Raw genomic sequence first — 15,540 nt, forward strand, 5'->3', positions numbered from 1 at the left:
AGAGAGTCTGGTCAAACTGACTGCCATTTAGTGAATAATTAAAAGGATGCCCCTGAGAGCTGATGAATTCACATACTTTTGTTCATTGTTTTGCTGTAAGTAAAACAGAAGAGGCCAGCATGATCATATTTATATGATATGAAGGGCAAAACAGTTCTCTAGCTCTCCACCTACAGTTCTGGAGCAGGGAGACGATCCACCTACAGTTCTGGAGCAGGGAGACGATCGACCTACAGTTCTGGAGCAGGAAGAGGATCCACCTACAGTTCTAGGAGCGGGAAAAAGATCCACCTACAGTTCTGGAGCAGGAAGAGGATTCACCTACAGTTCTGGAGCAGGAAGAGGATCCACCTACAGTTCTGGAGCAGGAAGAGGATCCACCTACAGTTCTGGAGCAGGGAGACGATCCACCTACAGTTCTAGGAGCGGGAAAAAGATTCACCTACAGTTCTGGAGCGGGAAGAGCATCCACCTACAGTTCTGGGAGTGGGAAGAGGATCCACCTACAGTTCTGGGAGCAGGAAGATGATCCAACATGAGAATGGTCATTGACCAGATCACAGAGTTCTAGTTCAGAACATCCCAAAGAACTAGGACCCAGAACAGTTCTGCACCTGTTCCAGCTGCTGCTCAGTGAGGTCTGGAACCTGAACACCTGCTTCCAGAGAGCTCAAGACCCTCTTGTTGAGATCCCTGCAGCACACCCCCTTGAAGCATAGCTGATCACAACAAGAAAATGGGTCTACGTGACAGTCAGGGACACAGCGCTGACACCTTTAAGAGTCCGAGCCTTCTGGAGCAGAACTGAGGCAGAATGAAAATGACCTCTTTGTTCAAGAGATCATCCTGTGTGCTTTAAGACCCTCCTGGCAGTTCCAGTCGGTGAGACCACTTAGAATGAGATGGGAATGACAGCACAGGAGTAAGGCTCTGAAAGAGTGAAGTCAGGAGATGACAGAGCAGGGAAGGGACAAAGCTTGTCTTTTTACTGCCTCCAAGGTATGTCATTTTGGAAACCTTTTTCAGAATTGAAAGAAACATAGTTAACATCAAAAAAGTTAAAACAGCAGGCAGACATTTGAATTCCATTCGAGGTTTAAATTTCATGATATGCTATGAGAAGCACCATGAGATCTAGGCTCTTCCTGCCTTCTCATTCTCCTTGGCTGGCCCCTGTCTTATCTTTGGCTTTCTGCTGAAATCTCCGGTTGTATGCCAAGATAATGTGTCTCGAAACGATTGCTGAAATGTGGGTGTGGAACCGGGTAATACTAGGGCTAGAAAAATGTAAGGTGAGTCCGGGACGGTCGGACTCGAAGCAGCCAGAATTTATCAATACAGTAATTGCTGATGTATACTGAAGGGATCTAGCAAACATTTCATTTTGGACAAATAAAATGTCTGGGACATGTCACAACATTGTAAATCAGCTATACTCCAATAAAAATTGATATAAAAATAATAAAAGTAAATAAAATCTGGGACACAGATGGTTTTCTGTGCACATTGGTTAAGACGCTGCTGTAGGGGCATCCTTGGTGGCTCAGTGGTAAAGAATTTCCCTGCCAGCGCAGGAAACACAGGTTTGATCCCTGAACCTGGAAGATCCCACATGCCTCAGAGCCACTAAACCCATGCGCCACAACCATGGAACCTGTGCTCTAAAGCCCGGGAGCTGCAGCTGCTGAGCCCACGCACCCCGGAGCCCGTGTTCCGCAGCAAGAGACGCCCCTGCAGTGAGACGCCTGCACACCATAATTGGAGAGTAGCCCCTGCTCACCGCAACTAGAGAAAAACTCCTGCAGCAATGCAGACTGAACACAGCCAACAGTAAATAAATAAAGTTACTTTTTTTTTTTTTAGAAAAAAGAAGCTGCCGTTGCTATAGGGACTTCCCTGGTGGTCCAGTGGTTAAGACTTCCAGAGTGAGGATTGCGAGTTTCATTGCTGGTCGGGGAGCTGAGAACCCACCGGCCTCGAGGCCAAAAAACCCGAAACCTAAAACAGAAGCAATATTGTAACAAATTCAATAAAAAATTTAAAAATAAGTCTGCATTTAAAAAAAGCTTTAAAATAAATAAAATTGGTGATACTTTAAAAAAAGAAAATGTTTTAGGATGATGATCATTATAGAGGCATTAGAGCAGGACCAGATTTTAATTTTTGAATTAATTTTTTTAACTTTTTGTTTTGGGGTATAGCTGACTAACAGTGTTGTGATAGTTTCAGGTAAACAACAAAGGGACACAGCCATATCTACATGTATCCACTCTCCCCCAAACTTCCCTCCCAGCCAGGCTGCCACATAACATTAAGTAGAGTTTCCTGTGCTATACAGTAGGTCCTTGTTGGCTATCCATTTTATATATAGCACTGTGTACATACCCATCCCAAACTCCCTAACTCTCCCTTCCCCCAGTCCTTCCCCCTGGCAACCATAAGTTCATTTCCTAAGTCTGTGAGTCTCTTTCTGTTTTGTAAATAAGTTCATGCGTATCATTTCTTTTTAGATTCCACTATAAGGGATGTCACCCAGTATTTCTCCATCTCTGTCTGACTTACTGCACTTAGTATGACGATCTATAGGGAGGGTAGGACCACGTGTTAATGGCTTTTGGCCACATTCCTCAGTGTCCTTGGGGATCTCTTGGCAGATGGCAAAGCTGCTTGATATTTAAGTTTAACTGATACGTGTAAGAGTTTTGAAGAATAGTGTTAGTCTGCAGTCTCTGACAGAGGTTTGAAGGCTAAGGATTGAGGGCGACCCCAGTGTCTTTGAATGGACCTGGTGCCAGTCTGTCACCCAGCAGACGTCTCCGTTCCTTTGTTCATCCTCTGTCATGCTCTGACTTGCCTGAGTTTTCTCCGCGGCATCTCTGAGGCCGCTTAGCAGCCAATGCGACCCTCCAGGCAGGTGCTCTCGGAACAGTGTAAAAGCAATCTTCCAACATCTGTAAGTGGTGTTTATGTTTTACATCCCTGATTTATCTGATCAAATGTTCCAGAAGAAAATTACATATTACGACTTGTTTAACAGCCTAAAACCAAAAGGGAAAAAAAAATATTGAAAGAGATGCTTAAAATATCATCCACTCGGTGTCTTCTGCAGACATGATGGTAGGCAGAATCAAGGGAGAGATTCTATATAATCTGCCCACTGCACTCTTGGTCTGGCTGACGGGTCACCACGTTAACCTCACCTCAACATCGTATTTGGAGTGTTAATTTTATTTGGCTGCTACGTGTGTGAGACATCTTGTCTGAGAGATTTTAATTGTACCATCGAGTCAAACTAAAACCCTCAATAGTGATGCACTGAAATTACAGCCTAGGAACAAGGTTTAGTTTTATATGGTTTCTTGTTTAGAGTTATTAACTATATGGACGAATAAATGTCTTTTAAATATTTTAAAACATTACAAAACCCACAATGTAAAGTTGCCATGAGGCAGCCAAAAATAATACATATGGCATTCAGGAGAGCAGTTGCTAATTGGCTGCTGCCTGCGAAAATGGTACACTTGGCGTCTACTTAACACTGTGGGTTTGGCAGAAAGCCAGATTTGGGGTCAGGTTGTTGTGAATGAAGCTGCATGTGGTTAGGGAGGAGTTAAAGTGATTCATGTCTGAGAAGCCGGAGCCGGTCGGGTAGCGCCTGGCCGGTCCTCATCCGACTGCCTCCCACCAGCTCACCACGTGCTCATCCTTCCAGGAACGGCCCATGCCACTTCGGCGATGCCTTATGTGTGTCCACACGGGAGTAAATCATTACTTTCGGAGCATTCTAGTAGATGCTTTCAAGTATATGCCTGAAATTTTCCTCTGTTGCAGAAGGAATCCGGAGAGGAGGTAGAAGTTGAGGAGTTCTACGTGAAATATAAAAACTTGTAAGTAGATTGTGACTTTTTTTTTTTTTTAAATGGGGGAATATATTTTCAAGGTACCAAATTAAAAAGTAATCAGGAATTTTTTTAATTGGCAATGGGGAAATTCTGGTATGATTTATTCAGTGCTGTGGAGGCCATTGCCTCCTAACTTTTGTATCTTGGCTAGTTGATAAGTTTTATTTTTCTATAAAATGTGTAATTGGTGTAAAGGTTGACTAGCTTTTGTGCATAACCAAGAAGTTCTTTTTAGAAGAGATGAAAACTCATACAGTAACAGAGAAAGTAATACCTGTTGAGCTCTGAGGATGAATTTTGCTCTGTGAGGCCAGGTACCCTGCCGTCATCTGTGCCCAAATGAGAACTCGCTCCTGGGTGAAAGTGCTAGAAAAATCATGACATCATCTCACGTTTTGAAATGTAGCGAGCTACGGTTTTGATGATCTGTTTTTATTTCTGACTTGTGTTTAGTGACTTTGAATTGCTTAATTTTAAAAAACTGAGTCACAAACCACTCTGAGTTGTTGTCCTGATTCTCATAGATGGAGGCAGGATACTAGGACCAAGCACACTCATGGGACAGCCTAGTTCGAAGCATCAATATTCATCCTACCGAGGAAAGACCGCTGCCGTTCTCTAACCCAAATAACAATCGGAGAATAAAGACAAAAATATTTATTAATAATGTAAAAGTTAAATGTACTTTAAACTTTTTAAGTCCAGGAACTCAAGTGTCATATTAGTGAATTCTGGGGTTTCAAGAGAGGCTTCGGGGAGCTGTCAAAACAGCCTAAGAATATCTACCCTATCCTCAAAAAAAAAAGCATCAGGCCTCATGGTTTTTGTCATCACCCCCTGTCGCATTTGGCACTGTGTTAATGGATAGATGTCTTTCTGATATTTGTGAGCAGAACCTTCCACCAGGTAAAAAGATGAAGGAGTCTCTTTTATCAGTGTTACTGTAAAAGTTCAGTGAAATGAAAAATGCTCAGTAAACATCAGATGCCGTCATCATTTTATACTCAGAGCATGAGAAGTTTACATGCATGCCAGGTATGCACATGACATGGTTTCATATAGTCTTATAAGGTGAATGGAAAGACGTGATAAGGAGATAACCAAGTAAGCCCGAGAGAAGGCTCTCTGATGGATTTAAACAATCGCACTCCAAGTCAAGAAGTTTGAGTATCTTTTGCCAAGAAACAACTCCACTAGATAGACACCCATCCCTGTCAGTGTGGAGTGCCGAGGCCGTGGTGTTTGGTTCTCAGAAATCCTCTCAACTGGCCTGTGACCAACCCCAGCCCCTGGGGTGCCTCACCAGGTGCCGCCAGCCGGGGAGATGAGTCATCAGTCATGTGAGATGAAGCAGTGAGATGAGAGTGCTAAAAAATAGCTTTCTTCTCTGATGTTATAGAGCTCTAAAGGAAGTTAAAATTTCCATAAAATGAAAACTTTTTGTTAAACTTTCATTTTGACATAATTTCAGATTTACAGAAAAATTGCAACAGCAGTACAAAGAATTCCTGTGTGGAGTCTTACCTGATTCAGGGGGTCATAATCCCTTACTGTCATGTCATTATTTCCTTTGCTCACTTGATCCGAAATCTGGCCGGTGGAAGCCCATCAGACTGTCTCCTCCCTCACTTACCTTGTCCCTGTCCTTCTTCGAGCACTTCCTCAGTTGCTGGCTCCAGAGGATGTTCCAGACACATCTCGAAACTTACTGCTCAAGTCCTGGAATTGGTCCTTTCTCTAAGGAGCCTTGGTTATTTTTACTGAAGAAGAGCACTTAGAAACCAGGGTTTAACTAGGTGTGTTCATTGCCACTGGGGAGTCATTGCTTCTGGGCTTAGGAAGGGCATCCGTATGCGTGTTTATATGATAACGCGTGTATGTATGACATATACACATACATGTTACACACACATATAAATGTTCATTATATATACCCACACATTTCTGTCTACCTACCTACCTGCCAACAAGGAAGAACAATGTCTTTATAGTGATACTTCCAATTTTATTTCAGTACCACGGGATTCATTCTATTCTTTCCCCTTCTAATATTAATAACTCTGTTTTCTACTGTGAGAAACTTGTCACAGTAGACATATGATCCATAACATATTTTCTATGATCCATAATATGTTTTCTTATTTGTTAATCCTGGAATATATAAGAAATGGATTCAGAATTACTGGACCATATTTATGTAAAAAAGAAGCCTGCTAGCTTCATTCAGTATTTGTTAGTGTTTTTTGTTGTCTAAGTGCTTTTTCTAAGTGCTTTTTGCTCAGGTTAGCCCTTCTCCTTCCTGCCCCGCTTTAGTGGGCTGTTATTTATTTGATACTCAGTTCGTCTCATTATGGGCTTCTCTGGTAGCTCAGATGGTAAAGAATCTGCCTGCAATGCAGGAGACCCAGGTTTGATCCCTGGGTTGGGAAGATCTTCTGGAGGAGGGGATGGTAACCCACTCCAGTATTCTTGCTTGGAGAATCCCATGGGCAGAGGATCCGGGTGGGCTACAGTCCATGAGGTCACAAAGAGTTGGACACACCTGAGTGACTAACACTACTTTTGGCTCATTAGTTTCTGTTTGTATTTGTAATCCATTTTAGGCCCCACCCCATCCTTGTTGATTTTTTTTTTTTTTTTTTGCTTTTTTTTCAATGTTAGTATTTCATGAAATACTGAACATGGTTCAGTAGTCAGAATTGTACACAAGATGATACCCAAAGAAGTGCCATCTTCCCTTCCTTTCCACCCCATTCCTACTTACCTTCTCATTAATCTCAGATTTATCCTTCCTGTAATTTTTGGCATGAATATGGAGATAGGTAAATTGATAAGTTGGTTTATTTTATATGTTATTTTCCTCTCTTTCTTAAGCACAAAAGGACAGCATCAGTACACATTTGCCCTTTGCTTTTTTCACAATACGACGAGTACTTCGTTACTCAACATCAGTCCGTAGGGTTTTCCTCATTCTTTGTTACTCCTCTGCACGTCTGCGTGGTAACTTACCCAGCCAATCTCCCATGTGTGCTGGCTTGTAAATGGCTTCTGCTGTGTTATAGTACAGATAATGCTGCAATATATATTTTCATGCCTACACATATTTTTGAATTGTTGGAAGCATAGCTTCAGGGTGAATTTTTAGAACTGGGATTGCTAGATCAAAAGGCAAACATAAATGCAGTTCTCCTAGGGAATTTTGCAACGTCTAATAGTTCTGTTTGCATTCCTACCAATACTGTGTGAAATCACCCATTTCCGCACAGCATTTCCAATGTAGTATGTGTGTGTGTGTTTGTTTACTTTTTGTGGGAAATTGTATTTCAGTGTGGTTTTAAGTAGCATTTTCTTTTATTGTGAGTGATTTAGAACATCTTTTTGTAAGTTTAATGACCATTTTTGTATCTTGTCCTGTCAGTTATGTGTTTGGATCTTTTGCCCAGTTTTCTGTTGCGCTTCCTTCAGTTTTTAACAGTTCTTTATATGTATGCGGTATTAGTCCTTAATCTGTATTATATATTGCAGCTGTCTTTTCCCAGTTTCAGTTGTCATTTGACTTCATTTATTGTTGTGTATAGCATTGTACTTTTTTTTAAAAAGTTTTTTATATTCAGATTTGTTCATCTTTCCTTTTATTAGATCTTACTTTTGAATCATAGTTGGAAATCTTTTTCCTACCCCTGGCTAAAAAGAAATTTTCTGTCTTTTTCTGTACTGTTTGCATGTTTTTATCTTCTCTGTTTAGGTTCTTGATTCATTTGGTACATGGTGTAAAGCATAACTCTTAATTTTATTCTTTTACAAAAATTGTTGTTTCAGCATCATTATTAAAAAGTCCATCTTTGCCCTGGTGATTTGAGATGCAACCTTTATCATGAACTAAAGATACATATTTATTGGGTCCATGTCTGTCTTTATTCTAATCATTTGATCTGTCTCTTCACAAGTTATAGCATACTATTTTACTTACAGAGGCTTTATAATATTTTATTACCTGGTTTATTGGAGTTTTCCCTAAGAGAGTTCCTTTTTATGGTTTTTCTGGATGTTTAGCATGTTCATTTTTATATACAAATCCAGCATTCACTTGTCTAACTCCATTAAAATAGTTGTTTATATTTTTATTTACATTGTGTTAAATTACAAATTTATGACTTATGATATTGAGTCTTGCTATCTGAAAACAAGGATGTCTTTCTTGGTTCAACATGCTTTCTGTGTCTTTTAGGAGGATCTTAAATGCTTCCTTATACAATTTTCACATGTTCCTTATTAAATTTATTACTAAGTATTTTTTCTTTGTTAATACTGTAAAAGAGGTTTTCACTATCATTATTTCTTCTGTTTTATTTGTGTAAATGGAGACATTTGACTTCTGTCTGTTAATTTTATATTCTGCTATATAACTGAATTATTTTATTTTATTATTTGAATTAGTTTCCTAATTGATCCTCTAGGGTTTTCCAGTTATGCAGTCATATCATCTGCAAATAGAGTTCTTATTTTCCAATTACCACTCCTCTTATTTTCTCTTATCTCACAGCATTGGCCAATGCCTAGAATGTGATATTGAATAGTAGAGGACGTATCCTTGCCTTGGTATCCTTGCCTTGCTTCTGATCCTAGTGGAGAAGCCTGTGGTTTTTCTCCATTTAGTTGGAACTGATTTCACTGCCCAAAATTTCAGCCCAGTTTGCCAGAGGGAGAGCAGGGCTGGACCAGCTGTTGAAGGGCCTGCATCTCCTTCACGGCCGTCCTGGCAGCACTTTTAAAGGCATGTGTACCTCAGCCAAGACAAAGGTGCTGAGTGCTCACATACCTTTTTCTATCCAATAATTAGGAAACTAGACGAGGTGATGTTTACAATATTTGGTTTTGGTTATAACAGTATTGCATGTTATTTATTGAAAATTTGGAAAATACAAGTCAAAAGTAAAAAACATTTACAGTCTTACCACCCAGAATGATCATTACTAGCATTTTGATGCATTTTCATTGAGTCTTTTTCCCCTGAGAGAGAGAGAGAGAGAGTGTGTGTGTGTGCGCGCGCGCGTGCGTGCGTGTATAGGGCATCTATCAATTCATATCTATACAAGGCATATGTATTTAAAATCCTTATCTCCCTCAGTCCACTGTAGAAGGACTAAATCTGTCCTACCTATGAAAATGCATATTAGATGTTATATAAATAAAAATATGATATTTAATGTCATCAGCCTTTTCCATATCATTAATCATTTTTTGAAAGATTTTTGTATTGGCCACGTAATTTCTAAGAGTAGTAGTATCTTGATTTTGAAAGCACCTCATTTTTTTTAAATGTCATCACTAAAAAGAGAAATAAGAGACAGGCGAGGTTACAGGGGTGTGGGGTAGGGAGAGGATGATAGTCCTAAGGATATTGAAATAACTGAATGAAAGGATGTCAGAGGTACCGTACAACATTAACTGTATGCCTGTGAGTCTCGGGGATGAAAACGGAAAGGTGGGGTGGGGGTACTCAAGTTCAGGTCAGAGAAGACACAGCACGTGCTCAGAGCAGGCTGGTGGTGAGTCTGCACAGGAGGAGACTAGCCAGTGAGAGAAGAGCAGGCATTGGAGAGGGGAAAATTCACAAGGGACCCCAAGGGGCATCATCTCAGAGCTCCCGGCAGAGGGACTAGGGGTCAATGAGAGGACTGGGGGTACTGGCGTTCTAGAGCTACGGGCAGTCCTTTTCTCCCCAGTTGTTTTAGAAGGAGGAAATGAGGTTTACCTTTGCTGTTTTAAATTTGAATTCTTTAAATTTGACAGAAACCTTTTATTTCTCAATTAATGATAAAAAGGCTGAAAACAAATCCATAATTAAAGCCACCTTGTAGTGCTAATTGTTTTGTATTGGAGTAAAATCCATTCACTTATGAAAGCAGCTTGTGATTAGGTCTTTTTCTTTCTTTCTTTCTAATGGGAAATGGGTAAGAGAACTGCAGACCCAGCACAGAAGGCAAATTTTAGTATCTGTTATTGATTATTTTCTCTTATTCTTAACCATTAGTGGTTATATTGAAATGTGGCTCAGCAGCCTCTATGAGTAAGTAATTAAACAGGTTATTCTGTTAATCATCTGTGTAGTTGATTTTGGGGGGGAGAGTGATAATGAACATGTATCATAAAGATCAATTATTTTCTGTTTCAAGTATATCATTTTATTTTTTTAGCTCTTATCTTCATTGTCAATGGGCGTCCGTAGAAGATCTGGAAAAAGATAAGAGAATTCAGCAAAAGATTAAGCGATTTAAGGCAAAGCAAGGCCAGAACAAATTCCTGTCAGAGGTATGGAAAACCTGGTTAATTTTCTAAAGTATTTACATTTTTTAAATGTTCTAAATTTTGAATTTCACATCAGCATATTATTAAGAGAAACTAGTTTGCCTCATTTGGTGCTGTTGCTTGCATATTGGTAACTGGTTATTGCTAAAATAATTTGTAAACAGGAAATTTCTCATTCTTCCTGTTGCTTAGTCTAGAAGATACTGGTCCTTCTGAGATTATGTGGAAATATGGTGGTATGATTCAATCTTGTAGTGAAGTACAGTTAGTAGACAGTGCAAAAAGCAGTAGACAGAAGGCTTATTAAGATGTAGCAGGTGAGGGACTTCCTTAGCGGTCCAGTTAAGGCTTTGCTTTCTGCTGCGGGAAGTACAGGTTCGATCCCTGGTCAGGGAGTTAAGATCCCAACTGTCTTGTGGTGAAAAAACCAGAACATAAACAACAGAATCAACATGGTAACAAATTCAGTAAAGACTTTAAAAATGGTCCACATAAAAAAAAAATCTTAAAAAAGGTTAAGCAGATTAAAAACTACAGTTAGTATTAAGTTCTAGGATGTCAACGTTTATTTCAATTGGGAAAGGTGTGTGACATTTCTCTTGTTAAAGTCAGAGAGTTTGCTGACCTTCTTTTCACAGATGATACGCTGTGGTACAGGAGTTGATATAATATCTAATATCTTTACCTCCCTCCCCTTTATCCTAGATTATCAATTAAGATAAAGATACCCATATTTAGGGCTTCCCTGGTGAAAGAATCTGCCCCTAATGTGGGAGACCTGGGTTCAGTCCCTGGGTCAGGAGGATCCCCTGGAGAACGGAATGGCCACCCACTCCAGTGTTCTTGCCTGGAGAATCCCATGGACAGAGGAGCCTGGCGGGCTACAGCCCATGAGATTGCAGAGTCGGACATGACTGAGCAGCGAACACTGAGTGACTGAGTAATGTCTAGGGCAGGAAAGACTGCCTGCCTAGTTTAGGAAGAGCCATGGTTCTTTTCCAGCGGAGTCAGTTACATAAACAAGGCTCCCGCGGGCTGCCTCCAGGGGCCCCTAGACCTATGATCACCCACTTGCTTTCATTTACAGCCTCAAGCAGATAAAGAGAAACCTTCACGTTGAAAGACTAACCTGGCTGACTCATTCATTTCCCTCTCCGTGAAGGAGTTTAACAGAATGTAAACTGTTAAAAAAGTGTGAAATCTGATGCAAAATCTTACCTGTTTCACGACCAACTTCACACCCAGACCCTTTGTTGGAGATGGGGGAGGAGGTCACAGACAGATGAGTGTGCAGTACTTTTATATCATAGAGTCCAGACTTATCCTCTCAGGTGACAAGTCTCGGGTCTCCTGGAATCTGACTCCATGCCCCCAAAGGCGTAGTGTAAACTTGGCCACCTGATGCAAAGAGCTGACTCATTGAAAAAGACCCTGATGCCGGGAAAGATTGAGGGCAAGAGGAAAAGGGGGCAGCAGAGAATTAGATGGTTGGATAGCATCACTGACTCAATGGACATGAGTTTGAGCAAACTCCGAGAGACAGTGAAGGACAGAGGAGCCTGGTGTGCTACAGACCACGGGGTTGCAAATAATCAGACATGATTTAGTGACTGAACAACACCCACTTGTTGTGGGTGAAAGGCTGAAATACATTATCTTCCTGGTTACTTGGTAACAGTAAATCTTAAGCTTTGTCCTGAATGGAAGGAGCATAAGCTTGTGTCTGAAAAGAGGATCTGAGGGTTAACAGAGAAGGATACCAATTCCTGCTCCTTTACACACACACGTGCAGGTGTGCTCACATACATACCTGTTTGTCGTGTCCTACAGATGGTCCTGGCTTCAGGCACCCCTCAGTTCTGCTGCTTTGAGGTTTTTAGTTATGACTACTTTTGCCTTCTCTGATTCACCTTAGGCTTCCTTTTAAGCCACTGCAACTAAAACTCTCTATTCAGAAAAATTATTGAGACTGGAAATCACAGGTGTGGTGGCATAGATTACTTGCTTGAAGGATAAACGTGTTTAGGAGTAAAGCTAAGGATTTTAATTCAGATTTAATAAAGATTCTGTCTAATAAGTTGCCTTAGAGCTTTTATCATAAAATCCTAGTTTGTGGAAAGGTTTAGTGTTTATGCTATACATGAATAATATGTAGATACTGGGCATCTAAATCTAGAAGCTTTGACAAGCCAATGCATTTATGTTTCAGAGGTTTTTGTTGCCTTAGTCATGAACTCCAGGTAAAGACCTGAGGCAGTTGAAACACACTGTTGGTATTTCTGGGTTTTGTTTCATGATTCACAGTTCACAGCATCCAAACTGGGTGCATTAAGTGGGCACAGGACCCCAGAGAATGTTTGTTATCCTGAAGTCGACTGTGACCAGGCAGCTCTTCAACCTGCAACTCCGGGGACACGGACAGTATCTAATGTTTTTGCAAAGCATTTTAATGAAGTTATGTTGCTAATAAATTAATCTCTGGGAACACATAGTAATGTGTCTTTTTTTTTTTCTTTCTAACTTATCTGACTCTGACTTCTTTAAAGTATGGCTTAGTCTGTAACTTCCCTTTGAGCCAAATTCTCTTCTTTTACGTGAGATCAGTTTTCAGACAAGCAGCATTACTTGACTTCTGTAAAGGTTGTTAATGTCTCAGCTAGAGAACCCAGTGTTTAAAGCCTCATTTCTTTATCCTCAGTACTTTTAGCCAAATGCTCTGTGTTCAATAGAAATAAATCATGTGAGAACACTTCGATGTACGCCAAGATTGTATTCGAATAAGGCACTAATACTGATTGGCAAAGGTGACCAAACAACATAAACTCCGTTCACGCTTAAATGTGGAATTCACTGGTCTCAGTGTTTTTTTAGCTTTTGAATAACATTCTGCAAATGATGCTATAAGGCATCAGACAGTTGTAAGACTCCAGTAGCACTTAACTGTGCACAATTCTGATCTTTTTTGCAAACTGCAGTCTCAAGAATGCTAAATGCATTGCGTGCCATAAGCCTTTTGGATTGCTCATTAGTGAATTGTAATTTCACACTTGATTTAAAATATTCTTAAACATTCTCTCACAGTAAAAAGGTTTCACACAGTAATTAAAAGACCCAGTTAACAAAGTCTGAGAACTCTTGATTTCCTCATGGGGAGTGATTTTGCTAAATTATAGCATTTCAATTAATATAACAGACCTATGCCAAATATAAATTTTGTATTGCTGTGACCCCAAATAGTACCGCCTGATGAAAAGAGAAATAGTGTGTATTCTCAGGAGTTAAATAAACATTTTAACTTTTTTTTTCTCCCCTTTGGTGTAGATTGAAGATGAGCTTTTTAATCCAGATTACGTGGAGGTTGACCGGATAATGGACTTTGCACGTAGCACAGATGACCGGGGAGAGGTAACAGAAGATCATTTGTCTTAGGGGGCAGTGACTCAGACCGCTTACGTGTGTTTATGGAGAATGATCATGAACTCCCAAGATCTGGTCCTGCTCACAGCCTTGTATTATGACACACTTGGTCTAAACCAAACTGAAATGTACTAACTTACTATTAGTTTTAGGACTTAATAATCACAGTAAATATGTTGTTTGTTTTAGTCTGAGAGCTTTTTAAAAGAAATCAGTTTTCAATGTGAGGCAAAGAACACTGACATTTTGCACAGTTCCGGATAAGATCAAGAAGGAATTTACTGTATTTTGGTGAAAATCTGTTATGTAGCACAAATTTCCCTTTTAAGAGTACCCTTGTAGCAAAAATGCAGTTCAATGTTAAGTAACAGAAGACATCGCTGATGGAGTTGATGGGCCTCATTTAACATGGTACATGGAGGATGCTATAGAATCCTTCTTTTTATGAGATCTGAGTCTCAGCATGCCCGTTTTGCTTTGAAGAACCCAAACAGGTTGTAAAGGGCAGTTGGTAGGGCATCCTACTCATCGCGTAAGAATAAACACGCATCTAGTGACTTCTGAACATTGTGTCTTCGTAAGGATATTCCCACCCACCATGAGGTCTTTCACTTAGCTTCTTCTTGTAAATTAAACCACATGAAGTGTTTGAATGTTTGGATCTTGCATGCCTAGTGAGAGTCTGCAGTGAAGTCCCAATTTTACTCCAAATTCTGTATCACCAGGTCCATGATGTTTCAAAGACTGTATCTGTAATATGATGTTTACCTTTCTAGTTTTGCTTAGTTGTACTTAAAAAAAATTTTTTCCCACATATTTATATAGTTCAGCAAATGTTTGTAACATCACAGCCCAGTCAGAGCCGTGGTCTAAGTTTAGCTGAGATCTATCAACTTACTATTAGTTTTAGAGCTTAAATAATCAGTACCTTTGTCCTAAAATGAAGATCCAAAACTCCACATACTTGCTAGAAGAAAGGCAAAGGAGATCTTGATTTGCATTACCCAAGGTATTTTGCTCTCCAGTCTTCTAGAGCTCAAACACATTACTTTAAAGCAATTGCATACAGACAGTATCCCTTTAAGAAAAAAGCAGAAATCCTAATAAGTTCAAGCCTGTTTCTCATTGTTTAAGAAAGTAGCCAGTTAGGTAAATATGTAAACACACCAAGATGAGTTACCTTGTGAGTCTGAATCAGTTGCCTAATGATCACACAAATAAGGTTCAGATTCAGCTTTGTTATTTACTATCTATTTCTTTATACCTTTTGGCTTTTGAACATGACTTACCAGTGGCTTAGATAAAAAGCAATTTGTTCTGACAGTGTTTAATAATATTACAGTAAGTCCCCTACATACGAACCTTCAAGTTGCAAATTTTCAAAGGTGTGAACGTGTGTTTGCACGTCCAGTCACATAGGTTAGTTCGTGTGTCTGGCATATGTTGTCATGTGCTGCATCCTGGACAAATGGCTGACCTTCTGTGTGCAGCACTGTTACAGAACACAGTATCTTTATTTCAGACCCAGCATGTTTGGCAGCAGGTGTAAAAGCAGAGGTATGTATAGCTTATTGTATTAGTTGGCTACTTCCCAGGTGGCGCAGTGGTAAAGAATCCACCTGCTAATGCAGTAGATGCGTGTGCGCATGCACACACACACACACAAATTGGGTACTTAGGCTAACTTTGTTGGACTTATGAACAAATTGGACTTACGCATGCACTCTTGGAATAGAGCTCGTTCATATGTAGGGGACTGAACTGTATTTTTAGTTCTTTTAGACACTAACCAAGAGCTCCTCATTCAGCAGTCACAGTTTTAAAACGTCTCCCAGCTCCGTCTTGCTGTTGCTGGGGTAGTGTCTGTTGCAAGTGAAGCAGAGTGCGTGTTTTTCATACGTCATTCCGCTGT

General features: G+C 40.1%; 1 protein-coding gene across 4 annotated transcripts in view; it reads left to right on the forward strand.

The window, feature by feature from the left end:
* The window catches only part of CHD7 (chromodomain helicase DNA binding protein 7), a 184,497-nt gene that overhangs the window by 123,794 nt on the left and 45,163 nt on the right, over positions 1-15,540 (forward strand). For 3 of the 4 annotated variants that reach the window (XM_043483121.1, XM_043483123.1, XM_043483122.1), the window contains exons 7-9: positions 3,832-3,887; positions 10,100-10,214; positions 13,533-13,616. In XM_043483121.1, coding sequence (XP_043339056.1) covers positions 3,832-3,887; positions 10,100-10,214; positions 13,533-13,616 — 255 coding nt within the window. The remainder of the gene's footprint in view (positions 1-3,831; positions 3,888-10,099; positions 10,215-13,532; positions 13,617-15,540) is intronic. The other variant, XM_043483124.1, reaches the window with a different exon arrangement.

The sequence above is a fragment of the Cervus canadensis genome, chromosome 12 (assembly GCF_019320065.1).
Source record: "Cervus canadensis isolate Bull #8, Minnesota chromosome 12, ASM1932006v1, whole genome shotgun sequence".
In the NCBI taxonomy this organism is placed as follows: Eukaryota; Metazoa; Chordata; class Mammalia; order Artiodactyla; family Cervidae; genus Cervus; species Cervus canadensis.